This window comes from Macrotis lagotis, chromosome 6, assembly GCF_037893015.1.
Source record: "Macrotis lagotis isolate mMagLag1 chromosome 6, bilby.v1.9.chrom.fasta, whole genome shotgun sequence".
Classification (NCBI taxonomy): Eukaryota; Metazoa; Chordata; class Mammalia; order Peramelemorphia; family Peramelidae; genus Macrotis; species Macrotis lagotis.
In genome coordinates this window covers 168,810,276-168,826,846 of record NC_133663.1, presented here as the reverse complement: position 1 = coordinate 168,826,846, position 16,571 = coordinate 168,810,276, and the positions used below count along the sequence as shown (strand labels likewise).

Here is a 16,571-nt window from a genome sequence, read left to right as displayed (position 1 = left end):
CTGTGCAGACTTGCTCATTTGATTCCAATGATTGGGAGAGAGTACTTAGCAGCCTGAAGTAAAATAAATGCTGAAAAGGTTTAGGGGTGTTGACCAAAGATCTAAGGGAGTTTTCTGAATAACTTGTATTTTTGCATAAATGAATATTTCACTATACAGCTATAATGGGCAAGACATAAATCTAATTTTCAGACAGGCTTTAAAGTAGCATTCCTCTACTTTTAGAGAACTATTTGAAAAATATTTCTACTGTAATAAGTTTACTACACTATTGCAAATAATAAAGCATATTTTTTTACCAACAGATTTCAATGATGCAGAGTCTTCTTCTCTTCCTAGTCTCCAGAAATTTCTTCCTACAAATTATAACAGTTATACTAAGGAACATTATTCATATGCAGGCAAGAATATTATTATTCAAGAATCAATAGAGAGTTATGGAGCTGTAGTGTGGCCAGGTGTAAGTTAATTGTTAATTTTATGATTAATTTTTTTTGAAATATAAAGCCAGTATATTTATCACATATATTTACCATGTGTATTGTGAGTGTCTCTGTGTGTGTGTGTGTGTGTGTGTGTGTGTGTGTGTGTGTGTGTGTGTGGAGGAGCAAAGATTTTTTAAATACCTCACATCAGACAGAAGAGAATATCCTTATTTCAAAATTCCTGTGTTAGAAAGTATGTTCACTCTAATAAAATATTTGAGAATGTAGAGTTAAGAATGCTTAGGAACGCTTGTGAAAAATACTTGACCAACATATTGGTACTATTAATCTCCTAAAATCCATAAAAGGGTCCTTGTCAAGTTCAAAAAAGTGAATTGAAATTCTGCTCTGTGAAAGGTCACACTTCTGAGTTGGAAAGAACTATCAAGGGAAGTGACTTGCCCAGAATTAACTAGGTAATAGGTTGAAAGCTGGTATTTGAATTGGGTTTTCTGATTTGAAAGTCTTTTTCCTCTATATGTTCAATCACTTAGTTTTACAAAGAGCTTGTGCCAAAGATAAAAGAGTTCTAGGAAGTATCTAGGAAGGAGAAAAGAGTATCTAGGAAGGAGAAACACTTTTATACTATAGCTCAAGTCTCTTAGCAGTCGGATACCATGTTTGTCAAAATACAAATGATCTTATTTATCTTTTATCCCAGGTTATTATTCTGAGCATATAAATAAAAAAAGGACCATATGATTAAATAGGCTCTTTTTTAAAAAATTTTATTGAAGGCAGTGGGGTTAAGTGACTTGTCCAAAAATCACACAGCTAGGCAATTATTAAGTGTCTGAGGTCACATTTGTTCTCCTGATGCCAGGTCTACTGCTCTATCCATCCACTGAGCTACCTACCTAGCTGCTTCTAAATAGGCTCTTAAACATCATGTTGATCATTCCAGAGATATAACTGTTCAGATAATGTCATACCAGTCACACAAAATCTTTAACAGTAAATGGAATCAATAAGCATTTAAAATACAAACTCCTCTTTGGAAATTAAGTTGTTCAGTTGTCTGACTCTGTGACTCCTTTTGGGGTTTCCTTGGCACAGATACTGGAGAATAATTTGCCATTTCCTTCTATAGCTCATTTGGCAGATGAGGAAACCGAGGCAAACAGTGTTAAGTAACTTGTCCAGAATCACAGTTAGTCAATGTTTGATTTTGGATTTGAACTCAAGAACTGTCTTCAAGACCTTAGGCCCAGCATTCTACTTACTGCACCACCTAGCTGCCCCTTGTCATTCAAGACCTTCCCAATTTGACTCTAGCTTACACTTTGAATATACAGTACTACCTCTCACATACTCTTCATTCTATTTAAATTGAATGTTTGTCGCTATTCATAACATTGCTTCTCTAATCTTGGCACCTTTGAATAGGGGCATGATCCCCCATCCCTGAAGTATGCTTCGAGGCTCCCTTCAAGGCTTAAGAATTGTTTCCCAAGTTTTCCAGTTATTAATGTGCCCTTCCCCAAATCATTGTCAATTTTTTGGGAAGGGGGACCAAGGAGAGAATAAGGGTATGTCTCCCTTTTATAAATAGAGAAACCTCACTTTTGTATTAGTATTCCTAGCAGTAGTGTGTGGGTACATAGTAAACAGCAAGCACTTAATAAATGTTGACTGACATTTAAAATAGTATTAAAAACAAAATAATTGAGGCCCAAATAATTTCATAGGTTTTAAATTTAGTAAGGATCTTACAGGAAGTCCAATTCATTTTAATGAAAAAACTGGGACCTTATCATTTGAAACAGCTTTCTCTAAAACTAAGTCTAGAACTCTGATCTCCAGTCTCTTTGTTGTATCTAACTGCAATATTTGCTATTTCTTAGGCTATAGCTTTGTGTCAATATTTGGAACAACATAGTGAAGAACTCAAGATTCAAGATGCTACAGTAATTGAAATTGGGGCTGGACCAGGTCTTGTGTCAATTGTGGCTAGTCTATTAGGTCAGTACATCATTTTATAATTCTTCTAAACTTACAATCATTGCAAAAATAAGAGGAATTCTTCAGTTTCAGAATCTATATTTTAATAAATTAACAAAATGCCAAGACTTTTAAAAACACTTGTTCCAGGGGCAGCTAGGTGGCACAGTGGATAGAGCACCAGCCCTGGAGTCAGGAGGACCTTAGTTCATATCCAGCCCCAGAGACTTAATAATTGCCTGTGTGACCATGGGCAAGTCACTTAACCCCATTGCCCCATACATTCTAAAAAAAACCCCCAAAACTTTTGCAATGCAGAATTTGCTCTGATGAAAAAAAATGTGATGTGAATTACTAAAAGAAAAGGGAAAAGTAAAGTCATTGTGTCATTTACAAAGATATTTAGAAAATACTGACTAGTCAATGAATGAATATAATACTTGTTTGTAAGAATGTGGTTATTCCTGGCTACCTTACCTCCCTGTATCTCCCCACTGTAGTAAAAAGCTTAGTGAAAATATGAAAACGTCTTACACTTGTGCATTCTCAGTGTCTAAAATAATTGCTCAACAGACCCCATCCAAAATATTACCTGACAATAGCTGTCTTGTTTTCATTTTTAGGGGCACAAGTGACAGCAACTGATCTTCCTGATGTGCTAGGAAATCTCCAATACAACATTTTTGAAAATACACACAATTGTACTGTGCACAAACCTGAAGTGAGAAAACTGGTGTGGGGGGAAGAACTTGATTTGAATTTCCCTAAGTCAGTTTACTATTATGATTTCATTTTAGCTACTGATGTTGTTTACCACCATTACTTTCTGGAAAAACTATTGGAAACAATGATACATTTGTGTCAGCCAGGGACAGTATTGCTCTGGGCAAACAAATTCAGATTCAGCACTGATTATGAATTTTTGGAAAAATTCAAACAAATTTTCAATACAACACTACTTGCTGAATTTCCAGATTCAACAGTCAAACTTTTTAAAGCAACACTAAAATGGGACTAAAATAAAATGGGAAAAAATATATCATGTTAGTATGACTTGAAGTGAAAGCTGATGAAGCAAAACAGAAATAAGGACATGAGAAAGCAAGCATGATGACTTTTAAATACGTATGTATTCAAAATGTTTTTGTAGATATACTTCAGAAACTAACTTTATACTAAATTTGATATTTATACAGATATAAAGATACTAAATATATACTAAAAAACTCAGGAGTATAACATATTATGAAATAGTAATATATACTTTATAATTCATATTACAAGTACAAACTCACCTTTACTGAATTTGCTCCCAAATAATAGAAAATAAAAGTTCCAAATTACCTGAATTACATCTAACTTATTTTTAGAACTACTGAAGACTTAGATCAATGTATACCATGGAAACAATGTGAAGACTAACAGACTACCATCTGTGGGGGGGGGGGGGGGGGGGGAGGGAAGCAAGAATAGGGGGAAAACTGTAAAACTCAAAATCTTGAAAAAAAACTACTGAAGGAATGAAATAATATAGGGAAAAGATATTATAAGCATCAGGTTAACATAAAACTGCTGAATTCATTGCAAACTAGACCAGAATATGATCTTTTTTTGAAACCTCAAATTCAATCTGCTTTATACCAAATTTAGTGGTATGAGACACATATTTGTTAAATTATGTTAAATTATACATTAATTCAATAACCTAAAACAACTCTGAGTAATTTCTAGATTAATACAACTCTTCAGGCAGTGAGGGTATGGAAAGAAATATATAGCTATCAGGGACAATTATGCTTTTGATTATGCTATAACACCAAGTTATACTAAATTAGTATATTTTGGTTACTGCTGTTAAAGGGACATTAATATTTTGGTGTTATAGCATAAGTTTTTAAAATATTAGCTTGTAACAGTCTTCATTAATAAAATTTTATGTTTTTACCTTGGTCAGTTCTACTATTCATAGGAACATCAGAAATGTTTATCTCATGAATGTAAGAATTCCTTTATTGGAATATAAAAAAATAAATAAAATTTTAAAAACCTATGTGCAAACACTGTGTTCTAAGCCATTCTGCATCACAATTGGATATTATTCAAAGGAATGTCTGGTGCCTTTCCCCCATGAATGTAGAGATATTAATACCTTATTGGAATAGAACTGTGCATAACTATGCATAACTCATACCCTAGGCCCAAAGGGAAGATGCGATAAGACAGTTCTTTGGGTTTAAGGAAAAAGTGTATTATATAGCAGGGTGATGAGTGGACAAATGTACAAATAGATATAATACAGATTATATAACAGGAATATAAACTGGATCATGTAGTTCCTAGGATTTTTTTTTGAGGTCTTGACCTAATTACATGCTTTCCCCAAAATTTGGCAAATACAATTATTTTGTAATCCTTATTTTTCAAACCTCATTACTGAAGGGAAAGGACTGTCTTATTTGAAGAGATAGTGAGTACAGTAACGAAAGCAGAGAAATGAAGTAGCTCTAATCATTTTTGCTGTATCTCAAGTCTGTGCAAAGACATAAACAGCACATCAACCCTGTGCTGTTTGTTATATAAAATCCCTCACTATTTATGGTTCCTTACTTTGCAATTCCCTTTAGTGTGCCAAGTAGAACCCATTGCTTCTGCTACCAAGAAACTGGAAAGAAATACCAGAAGGTATCTTCACTATAGCTTCTGCCAGCTCATTGCTGGGTCTGTTGCCATTTTCCCTCCCACCTATATTTCATATATGTGAAAAATTAAGCATCATTTCTTGCCTGGACCATTGCCATTCAGTTCTTCTCTCAACCCAATCCTGAAAGCACAACCATACCATTCTCCTGTGTGAAAAGCTTCAGTTGTTCCCCATTGTCTTTAGGTTAAAATACCAACTCCTTTTTGGCATTTAAAGCTCTTTACCCAATGTATTCCAGCCTGTCTTTCTGAGGTGATTACGCTTTACTCACTCCTCCCCCACTCTAGTCAGGCTAAACTGACCTATTAGTTTTATTTCCCAGAGCCTCACTTCTATGGTGTAATACAAAATCCTGTGTTTGGCACTTATATAGCTTTTACAATATGGCTCCAACATGTCCTTACAGAGTGATTTCACCTTACTCTCTGCTGTTCATATCACATCACAGTCAAACTATCGTATTTGCTATTCCTCACATTACATTCCTTCTCCAGTCTTTGCTCACATCATCTAGTCAAAAATGGCCTCCCATACTCCTAATCTCTGCCCACTTAAGACCCTATCTTCCTTTGAGTTCAACTCAAGAGCTGCCTCCTTCAAAGGCTTTTCTAGAGTTTATCATTACTATCTTCCACAATACTGTACATTTATTTTATATAAATCTTCAATTATTTAATCTCACCTGATACCATATAAGGTCTTTGAAGGTAGGGACTCCCTCACTTTTAAATTATTGTTCCAATTGAGGCAGACCAAACAAATATTATTTTCATTTTATAAAGATCACACAACAACCATGAATACATAGTTTGTGGTGGTTGAAATAATAGCCTTATTTAATGTTTACAAAGTTATTACATTAATCTAATGTCAAAATATTATTTAAAAATCTAATCATTAACAGAGAAAAAATTAATGAGAAAAATTACCAGGAGTCATTGAGCCAATGAATTGGTAGCTAAGTAATGTTTAATGAAAAGTAACATGTTTTGGCTCCTAGGACAATTCTTTTTGATGTTATGGAGCGAACAGTACTATTTTTACTTTTTCATAGTGAATTCAAAGGTAGCAATGTGGAGAGAAATAAGTGGCACCTGTATCAGGACTAGCAGCGACAATTTAAAATCTGAGTGCTTTTCATGGGATCCTGCTAACAATAATGTCTAAGGAAAGAGATCAACTATATTTTGGGGATAGTTCTTTGTCTATCTCCAAAGATTTTGATTCTAGGACTCAGGTATTCAGAATACTAACCTGATGGCCTGTCTATTATAAAGTCATGCTCATAATATAGGAATTGTGTAGGTGAATACAAACTATACTTTATCATGACAACTACTGTTTTGAAGGCAAAGAGAAAGAAAATTTGAAATGTTTGGTCACTTGAATAGTTCATTTGGAATTTTAAATATGATCACAGTATTATAGATTTAGAGTTAGAAGGGGACCTGAAGTCTAATCCTCTCATTCTACAGATAAGAAAACAGAGACTCAGAAAGATTAGGTGATTTATACATGGGAACACATTTGATAGGTAACATAGAAAGATGTATCAGCAATTTCAATCCTAAAAAGAACATTTCAACATAAAATGCTACACTAATGAAATTTTCTCATAGGATTTAATGTATGTTTCTTGCTAAGTGCTACCAGTTTTTCAAAATTTTATTTTATGAAAAATTAACACCAACTTAAAGTAGCTTCAATATTCACTTTTATTAATTATAAAAAAATTTCCTTAAGGTATCAGAGTGCATATGGTGTACTTTGATCTTCAATTTTGCACATTTATTCTCAAGTGTTTTACATTATTTCAACTTTAATAAACATACCATATGTATAGCTTTACAATACCTGATAAAGAATTAGCTGTCTGGCACTTATACATGTATCAGTTCATCCTGATACTCTGAACTTTACGTAGATATTTTAAAAAATGATTTGCCTGAAATAAGTCCAAGATGAAGATTTATAGGAGGATGCTCCATCAAATGACACACGCTAGTTGTGACAGTTTTCCATTTGAATCCTTAATTGAAATGTAAACGTTTGCCAACAACAAAAAATGAAATGAGGCTCCATTACTTTAATCTAATAAATAATTTTAGCTACACCTAATGTAGCATATTTTTAAGGCCTTCATACAATTGAAAAAAATTAAAGTCAAGCATTTTAAAACCCTGTCCATTTATAAAATAAAAATAGAAATTTTACAGGTTTGCAGTTCAAAGTAACAGTTAAAAACCTAATATGCATGCAATAAGCTGCAACCCAACTGAAAATCCTTGGTGCTGGCAGTAAAGACACATCCCATTGCCAGCAATGTGATGCACTAATAAAACTTCTTGATGTCAGGGGTCTGAGTTTACATGTATTAAGCCACACACCAGTGAATTTTCTGATAAATACACATCATTTTAATAGTGGATGAACATGCATCAGAATAAAAATGTCACAAATTTGTTGTATATCTGGTCACTATAAAACATTTCTTTTTAAATTTCAAGTCTTAGTTGATATTTCAGAAAACACAATAATCAGGAGGATACATGATGGGGAGCCAGTTTTCAGTAAAAGATGCACAATGGGTCCATCCGAGTAACTTCATCAGCTAAAATGAAACATATGAATATATTTTTAGAAATGATTTTGAATCACCTAATTTTCAATAAATTCTGCATTTAAACATTTTATGAGAAAAAATTCACAATACAGAAAATGCTATTTATATTAGCATAAAAAAGTAAAAGGAAATAATTTTTCATTATCATTTAAAACATATTTGAACTTTTAGGTCTTTGGCTAAAATTATAGTCCATTTAGATTGAATCTGCTTCTTTGGTGCTAACATAATATCAAACAGGGTTGTGATAAAAGAATTTGAAGTTAGATAGTAAGAACTAAGTTAGCCAGTTTTAACTATGGTTGGGCTTTAAAAGTTTAGACAAGTAAAACAAACTCAATCCTGTCTATCTATTTCTGTATCCTCTCCCCTAACCCCTCACCCTCCTTTTTGGAAGAGGTTTTGTAAACATGGATTATTTTTTCCTAGTTTCAAAGTAAAAATTTCTTTTGTAAAAACTTTAATCTTGCGTTGAATGAAGTAAAAGGGAATTTTTCAAAACCTTAGCAAAGATTGGTCAAAGTGTGATACAGCAGTAGGATTAGGCTAATTCTAGAACCCAAGGAGAACTATGGGTGCAATGATAATAATGTGATCCAAGGAGAAAAATGATTTGGTTAGTTTCTTTCTTTTTCTCTCTTTCCTTCTCTTGTTACTTTGGTAATTTACTCATTATAGCAAGTTAATTTGTGGAATTTTGTTATACTAAACATTAAAAATGGGAGATTCATTTAATAGACTGTATGCATCTAAGGTTCTTAATCTCAGTATAGTGCTTTGCTGTTTTATCTCTTCTGTTCTCTCTGATTAATACAGGTATCCCTTAATATTATTCTGGTTTATACAGCTATTTCTTCTTTACAACATCACATTTCTATGCTCTTGACAAACAAGTTATGCCTCCCATTTCTATTCTGCTTTCCTATTTTTAACTCCTTTTCTGCTTAATGAAAAAAAGTCAAGATATTTTGACAAGGTAACAATTTCAATTATTTATTAGCAATTAATTGAGAAGTACTAGCATCTAAAAGCCATCCCTGAATCAGTAAATGGTCAAAGAATATGAACAGCTCTCAAAAGAATTCCAAAGCATTTGCAAAAACATAACAGAATGCTCCATTGTTTTACTAATAAGAGAAATTTAAATAAAAATGAGCTGAAGGTTTTACCTCACCTACTATTGATTGGCAAAGATAATAAAAAAAAAATGACAATAGTCAATGTTGGAGAGGCACATCAATAACAGTGGTATGTGACAAATTTGGAAAGCAATTTGAAATTATGAAATAAAATGACTAAAATATCCATACATTTTGAACCAAAGACTCTTAACTGGTCTTATACCCTTCAAGGTATAAGTCATTTAAGTCATAAGACTTCAAGGAAGTCATTTATAAGAAGAAAATCCCATATATAAAAAAATATTTTATAGCAGCACTTTTTTGGAGATGAGGCAGCTAGATGGTGCAGTGAATAGAGCACCAGCCTGTTAGGAGGACATGAGTTCAAATTCAACCTTAGACATTTAATTGTCTAGCTGTGTGACCATGGGCAAATCATTAGTCCCATTGCCTTAAACAGAAAAAAAAATCATTAATTTCATGGTACTGATGAGTTATGCTATTTTTTCTCTCCTCTTCTTTTCCCTTTTGTTTAAAAAAAAAATACTACTTATGAACCAGGATGACTCTCAGTGGAGATGGAGATGATGGAAGGGGCAAGCATGATGATGTAAAAACAAGACAACAATAAAAACCAACAAAAAAATAAGTAACCAGTATAACTTAAAAGGTGTCAAGGTCATGAAGGGTAACAGTAGCCACACTTCACTATAAATTGCTCCAAAAAAAGTTTTTATTAGATTATGGAGCAGTATAATGAATGTATCATTACTTTACCAAATATGCAAATTAATGATAGTATCCTTACCTATGGTTCATATAAGAAAACACCTACTTTCAAAGTAGCAGGTACTACCTAAATCTATTCTGCACTTAAATTTCAGTCATAATTTATAATGTTTAGATACCTCAACATATAAACAGGCACAATTTTTATGTTAAAATATAACTACAAATCACTTTCACACAATGTCTTTAGTGAGTTCTTCAGATATTGAAATGCAGGTTAACAGGAGGGGAGAGAGTAATAGCTCTATGAAGAGATGACTAATGTATTCTCTCATATAAAGGCTATAAACCCCTAATTATGTTGTTAGTGAAAGTTTTATTTTATCCAGTTTTCAAGACATATCTGTTTATATACATTTTCTTTTGTTATAACAGAACTTTAAAATCTCCAGACTGTTATGCTTGATTTAAATTTCCCTGCACTGACCTTTCCATTTGTATTATTTGCAGATATGAATCATCACACTTATACCTAAATAATTAAAATGAGACCTAAATCTTCTATAAGTATTAATGTATTCACTGAACTCCCAATTTCTATTACTAATATGCTCAGAAAACCATCTTATGTACTTTATCTGTGCAAAAAAAAATTATCATGCATATTTTTCATTAAAGAACTAGTATCAAGTATGAATCTTTAAAGTTTAAAGATTTTTTGGTTAATACCTATTTTAAAAAATATGCTAAATTCTACTGATTGAATAGTTTTATTTCTAATAATGAAACACTAGTCCTTATGTTGAATTTACAAATAAATTCAATTCCTTTTCTATAGCAAAGTGAACCTAAATACTGTTTTCCTTGAAAACTGATTTTTAAAATGTCTTCTTAAATTTGAAAAAGAAATTCTCCCATGATTTACAATGAATTTGGCTTTTATACCACATCATTTCACTTATAATTTAAATGTTTTATGACAAGTTGTTTAAATATAGTATAAAAAGTTTTAAATTCATAGAAATCATTTCAACAAAGATTTTAGGCATCTTTCCTATCTATATATTAATGACAGATTTTTTTTGTTATCACTTACTTGGATACAATTTTTCCAATTTTCTTTAGTTGGCTTTTCTTCCACAAGTTTGGTTGCGAATTTGAGGCCTCTCCCATACATTTTATTTACCAATGCATGTTTATATGCAAATGTCAAAACCTACAATAGGTAAACAGACATAATTTAAATAAATATATAACCATTTATGAAACTACAAATATAATAATTATATGATGAAGCTGATGCATTTAGAATTTTTAATTCATAACTTCAAAATATAGAATCATAAAATCCTATAATCTGTATTAGAATATTTTGTTAAAAGAAAAATCATTATCTACCTAACTACCTACCTACCTACCCACCCTTCGTACATTCTTTGAGACTCAATCTCCCTATCTTTTCCATGCTGGAAATGCAAAAATCAATCACAGGCCATTATTGATGATGGAGAATTTTAACCTGCTCCATTTTCAGCCTGGGGTTCACCCTTTCTGAGAAAAGCTAGTGGCCACTCTGCTCGTGAGACAACAATCTAATGGTGCCAGACGTGGTGAGGGCAATCAGTTGGATTAGCTCACTCCAGCTCAGAACTCTCAAGCTAAAATCTACCTGTCTCAGCCTCTGTGGTAGGTATTACAAATCTATGAATTAAAAAAAAAAAATTAAAGATCTACAATTAATGCACCTTTTGTATCTAATTTTCAAAATTTAAATATTTCAAACTGACCTGTTATAAGAAGAAACAGCAAATAATAACGAATTGGGCTCCATATATAAATAACTATGATAAAAATAAGATAATCAAATTGCTAAAGGGACATATGTATTTGTATATGTATATGTGGGAAGACATATACATATACTAAAACAGTAACATGAAAATGTATATCAGATTATACAAAGTTGGTAGGGTACTAGGTCATCAATATTAATAAACTTATAAAGTATATTTAAGTGTAATGAAACTACTCTTCAGACCCCTATAGTACACTTGGGTTGGGGAAAGAGAAATAATCATATTGGATTAAGCTCTATGAGATATATATTTTACTCAAAGACAGGTAAATCCACAGAAATGAAGTATTCAATTAAACCATAACATAAAGGAAAACTCATTCAATAAAACCATCCATAAGTCAGTGGAAAATAATCCTTTCTATCCCAGGATCCTCTGCCAATGAGAAAAAGGGAATAAATTTCTGGAGCAGCTGACATGGGAGCTGGTGTTGTCCTAGCTGTTTATTTCCTTTGTTAGAATTCTTTTTGTCCTATAATTTCCCTTAAGCAAGTAACACAATCTTGCTGATTCTAATTTCAGACAATCTCTTTTATCTGCCTCCTTTTCTTCACACACTCTATTTCAGTCCTTTATCAACTCTTGGCTAGATGACTGCTGAAATTTCCTAATTCAATTCAAATTTTTCTACTCTTTCAAATTTATCTTCCACACATGCCAATGTGATTTTCCCAAAGCTTAGATGCAAATACATTATTCTACTGTTTCAATAAAGTCTGAAAACTCCCTATTACTTTTGAGACCAAATAATATAAACTTCCCTTTTTTTAAGGTCCAGAAAAACTAGTCTTCTTACCATGTTTTATACATGATCATCCACTTTGGAATGTACTCCTTTTAGGACCTCTATACACCTTCAAGACTCAATTCAAACACCACTCTTTACTTACTTAGACTTTCCTGGTTCTCACTAGTTACTTAGTGCTTTGATGCCAAAAACACTTTATCCATTTTGAATCTTTTCCCTTGCTAGATATCTGCCAAATCCTATTAAAGCTAAACAAAGCAAAAGTTTTGAGAGGAAACTGATAAACATAATGTAATACAGTATAGTTATGACTATTTCAATGAGACCTAAGATATAATTTGTTTATGCCACAAATTAATGCATTGTCTTTAGAAAAAAATTATTTAATCTCTCTGAATCCATTTCCTTATCCAAAAAATTAAGGCATCAGAGTGCTTTCTAGTATTAAAATTCTTTGACTACATGAAACATTATCAATCTCCTTATCCAAGGGATACATAAACAAACTTGGGAGCACTTATTAAGTGCTAGAGATACAGTGCCTTCAGTCCAGAAACTTGTAGGTGAATAGGGAGTGTGTATTAAGGGAAAGTACTGGTGGCTTTCCTCTCTCCAAATCCAGTTCCATCAACTTCCTTATTCAAGAAGCTCCAGGGCTCCCAACTACTACCTCCGGTGAGTCTCTGACAATCTGAGTGACCATGGGGAAGTGACTCAACCTTCTCTAAACCTCAGTTCTGTCATCTAAAGAATATATGTATTACTTAATTCAAAAGGTTATTAGGAAGAAAATATTTTATGTACCTTATGGTGTGAAGCAAATATGGATTATATAATTAAAGTTTAACCATACCATAAAGATAAAAGGTAATAATCAAAAATATTTATAGGGACATCCAAAGAACCTTTCCTTACTTAATTCTCTGAGTACTACACCAAGCTATATAACAAGAAAAAAGAAAATTGAATGTATTGCAGCTTTTAATATCTGTGAAATCAACATTCTTAAAATTGTGAAAGTTAAAACAACTGAAAATAAACTAATATACTCAAGAAAATATTAAATACTTAGGCCAGAATAGAATTAAATAAAATTCAATTCAATTCTGTTCCCATTTTATATACTTATTCATTCATTGAGGGAAGCCGATATTGTTACCAGTGGTGGAGATACCGAAAACATACAGACAGTAAGAAGTAAATGGTTATATACACAAGAAGTTAGAAAATGTTTGCATATTTTTGTTTTCTAGTGATATTTTGAAAGGGAAATTATAATTTTCAAATTTTTACAATACATATTTCTTTGGTTTAAGAAGACAAATGGAGTGGCTAGGTGGCGCAGTAGATAGAGTACCGGCTCTGAAGTCAGGAGTACCTGAGTTCAAATCTGTCCTCAGCCTCTTAATAATGACCTAGCTGTGTGGCCTTAGGCAAGCCACTTAACCCCATTTGCCTTGCAAAAAAAAAAAAAAAAAAAAAAAGATAAATAACCAAGACTAAAGGTCTGGATGACCAAATGACCATTAAAACACAAACAAAATAAAAAGGTTTTTTGGGTGCTCACATCAAGCAGAGTATATTGGGGGGGGGGGGAATTATACCACTGTTCTAAAATAAATTCTTGCCTAACCCTATTAGTTTTAAATGATTACAGCACAAAAGAGAAAAGGATAGGAGAAAAAAGTCACAAGGTGGTTAAAAAAAAAATGAAACGAGTCACAAGATGATAAATGGGAACTAAGAACTTTTGTGAATTCCAAATTTTCTAAAACCAATTTCACAAATAGCTTCTTCCAATGCTACCCTTTTAAAAAAGGCAATCAAAAAAATAATTCCACTAAAAATTTAAGTTGCTTTCCAGGAAATTCAGCAACAAAAGGATTTTTGTCAGGAGTTACTGATCTGAATTAAGAAACTCAATCCTAATTTGCCTTAATACAAACACTGGAAAATAATAAGGAAAATAAATTAGAAGTTAGGGATTAGGAAGAAGTTAGCTCAGTTGGTGATATTTAGAAGCAACTCAATCAAAAACAAATAGGAAACAGATTCATCATTAAGGAAGAAATATAGCCACTTTTTTAAGAAAGAAAATTCTTACACTTGGCAATTTAAATTTCATAAAAGGCAAAGTTGATTATAATAATTTCCAGAACTTTCTGTAGTTTCTGACTGTAGTGATATCAGTTTTAAAGTTAAAAACTATAAATATTACTTTAGATTACTTTTTAAGGTTAATGAGATTAAAGAATTTCCATTCTACTGACTGGAGGAATACCAGAAAACTTTTCTACAAGACTTTTCAACATGAGGTGGTAAAACCATTCTAAAATTTGAGCAGTTCACTTTAACTTCCGGTAATACTTCAGAACCATAGTAGGTCTAGCAATGAAAAATTAATTGAACAGAGAAGATGGCCAATAGCATGTAAAATATAGAAAAACTACCTTAGTGTCAAAAAGGTCAGTCCATTTTGTGGTTTCCCAGAAAGTTTCTGTCAGGGAATCCAAATAGCTCTCTCGATCTTCCTCCTTTCCTTCTGTGTCATTTGAGGAAATAGCCCCATCTTGAGCTTGCAATTGAAGAAGTTGGTCAGCCAATGCACATCCTTTTCGACAAATAGCGTCTACTAATGTAGATTTTTGTTTGTCCATGTCACTGCAAATCAGAGGGGGGAAACCTGACAGTGAAATTTCCTAAATTTTGTCTTTTTTTTTAAATGAAGCTATATATATTTTCTGAATGTCATACTTATGGACAAAAAATAAGACTTTTGTTTTATTAAATAAAAACCAAATAATATATTACATACTGACTGATCCACCATGGCCCAAGAACCTTACTGGGGAACCTTGGTACAACTCATCACCACCCTCTGCTCTTCTTTTTTACAGGATAGGAACATTCTCCTCATTTCCCAACACTTTGCACACTTTGGGACTCTTCTGATTTGACTACCACACCCCAAGATCAGGAACCTTTCCAGCTTCCTTTATGAGGTGCCTTACTCTGTAAAACTGTAAACTCAAGTAATAGTTTTTCTTTTTTCATATCTGCATCCCTAGCCCTAATACAATGCTTCAAAAATGTGTATTGGCAAACCATGACATGTTACCTAAGTTAAGATCTTCTAATTTGGCAGACACAACTCAAAAAAAGTAGAGTATGGAACTGGAGATAACCAAAAGTAACTGTCTCTTCAAAACACAATTCTAGGCTTTTCTTATATACTTAATGTTTTATCATGAACACATATAAAAAAGACAAGGATGGGGAGAACAACATTAAATAATTTAATGTTGCTATGTCTTTTATGCAATACTTTAAGACAACTAAGGTCAACTAAATAAATTTTACAGCAAGACATTTAAGATTATAGAAGACAATTCATTAATGATGAAATAGACCTAAATGTATTATCAGGCTCAAATTCAAACTTAATTTCATTGTTATTTAGCTAGTAATTTAACACTACCACAGCAAGAAAAGCCGGTATTTTTTAATAATTTCAAACACGGTACCATTTTTGAGATTTGGCACATGATTGCTTATTTAAAAATACATTAAAAGCACAAGGAGAATTCATTTAATTGAAAAAGTTGCTAAAAAAATAACCAATATCTCTCTTCTTCTCCCTTCCCCCCCCAAATTACATAAAGACAAAGTACAAAAAAAATCATCACAGAATTGGAGCTGGAAGGAACCCCAGATCACTTGATTTATTCAACTTCATGTTACAGACAAGGAAATTAAGATTCAGTAACTTGCTCCAAGTCAAACAGTAAGTAATCAGTTTTACCCTCCTTGAGAAGAATTAAATCTATAATTCTGATGAATTTTAGGTGCTATATTTCAAGGAGAAAACTGGCTAAATAGAACACATCCAAGAAGGTGGCTATGACAATGAAAGAACTGGGGTGGGGGAGTTTTGTAGGAATGAAAAGAGTGGTCAATATCCAGCTAAGGGAAGAAAATACTTTTATCTGAGACATGAGAATTATCTTCAAATATCCGAAAAATTGCTGCATGAAAGAAGAGTTATGACTTGTTCTGTTTGGCCTCAGAGAACATTAGGTAGAGATACTGAAGTGAGGCAGATTTTAGGATTCAAACAAAGAAAAAAATCTTAATTGTGTTCTCAAAGTAGAATAAACTGCCTCAGGAGGGAGGGGCTTTCCCAACACTGAAAAACTTTTAGCAGAGTCTGGATGTGAATGTGGAAGAAAATCCTTTCTTTCAAATCTAAGATTTTGTTAAAACTGCCATATAGATTTTCAAAGCGAGATAGGTTTTACTAATTCAGTTTAGGTAATATAACCATCCAGGGCATGGAATAAATTTTCTATCTTGAAACCTTCCTAAAT

General features: G+C 32.5%; 2 protein-coding genes across 3 annotated transcripts in view; one reads left to right on the top strand and one right to left on the bottom strand.

The window, feature by feature from the left end:
* METTL21C (methyltransferase 21C, AARS1 lysine) overlaps positions 1-16,021 on the top strand; it is an 87,890-nt gene extending 71,869 nt beyond the window's left edge. For both annotated transcript variants that reach the window (XM_074191984.1, XM_074191985.1), the window contains exons 3-6: positions 306-460; positions 2,330-2,447; positions 3,050-3,551; positions 15,867-16,021. In XM_074191984.1, coding sequence (XP_074048085.1) covers positions 306-460; positions 2,330-2,447; positions 3,050-3,444 — 668 coding nt within the window. In that variant the 3' untranslated portion in view covers positions 3,445-3,551; positions 15,867-16,021. The remainder of the gene's footprint in view (positions 1-305; positions 461-2,329; positions 2,448-3,049; positions 3,552-15,866) is intronic.
* Positions 6,825-16,571, bottom strand: part of TPP2 (tripeptidyl peptidase 2) — a 69,344-nt gene continuing 59,597 nt past the window's right edge. Inside the window, exons 18-20 of the mRNA XM_074192775.1 lie at positions 14,655-14,865; positions 10,697-10,816; positions 6,825-7,738 (exon numbers count right to left, since the gene is read on the bottom strand). Coding sequence (XP_074048876.1) covers positions 7,649-7,738; positions 10,697-10,816; positions 14,655-14,865 — 421 coding nt within the window. The 3' untranslated portion in view covers positions 6,825-7,648. The remainder of the gene's footprint in view (positions 7,739-10,696; positions 10,817-14,654; positions 14,866-16,571) is intronic.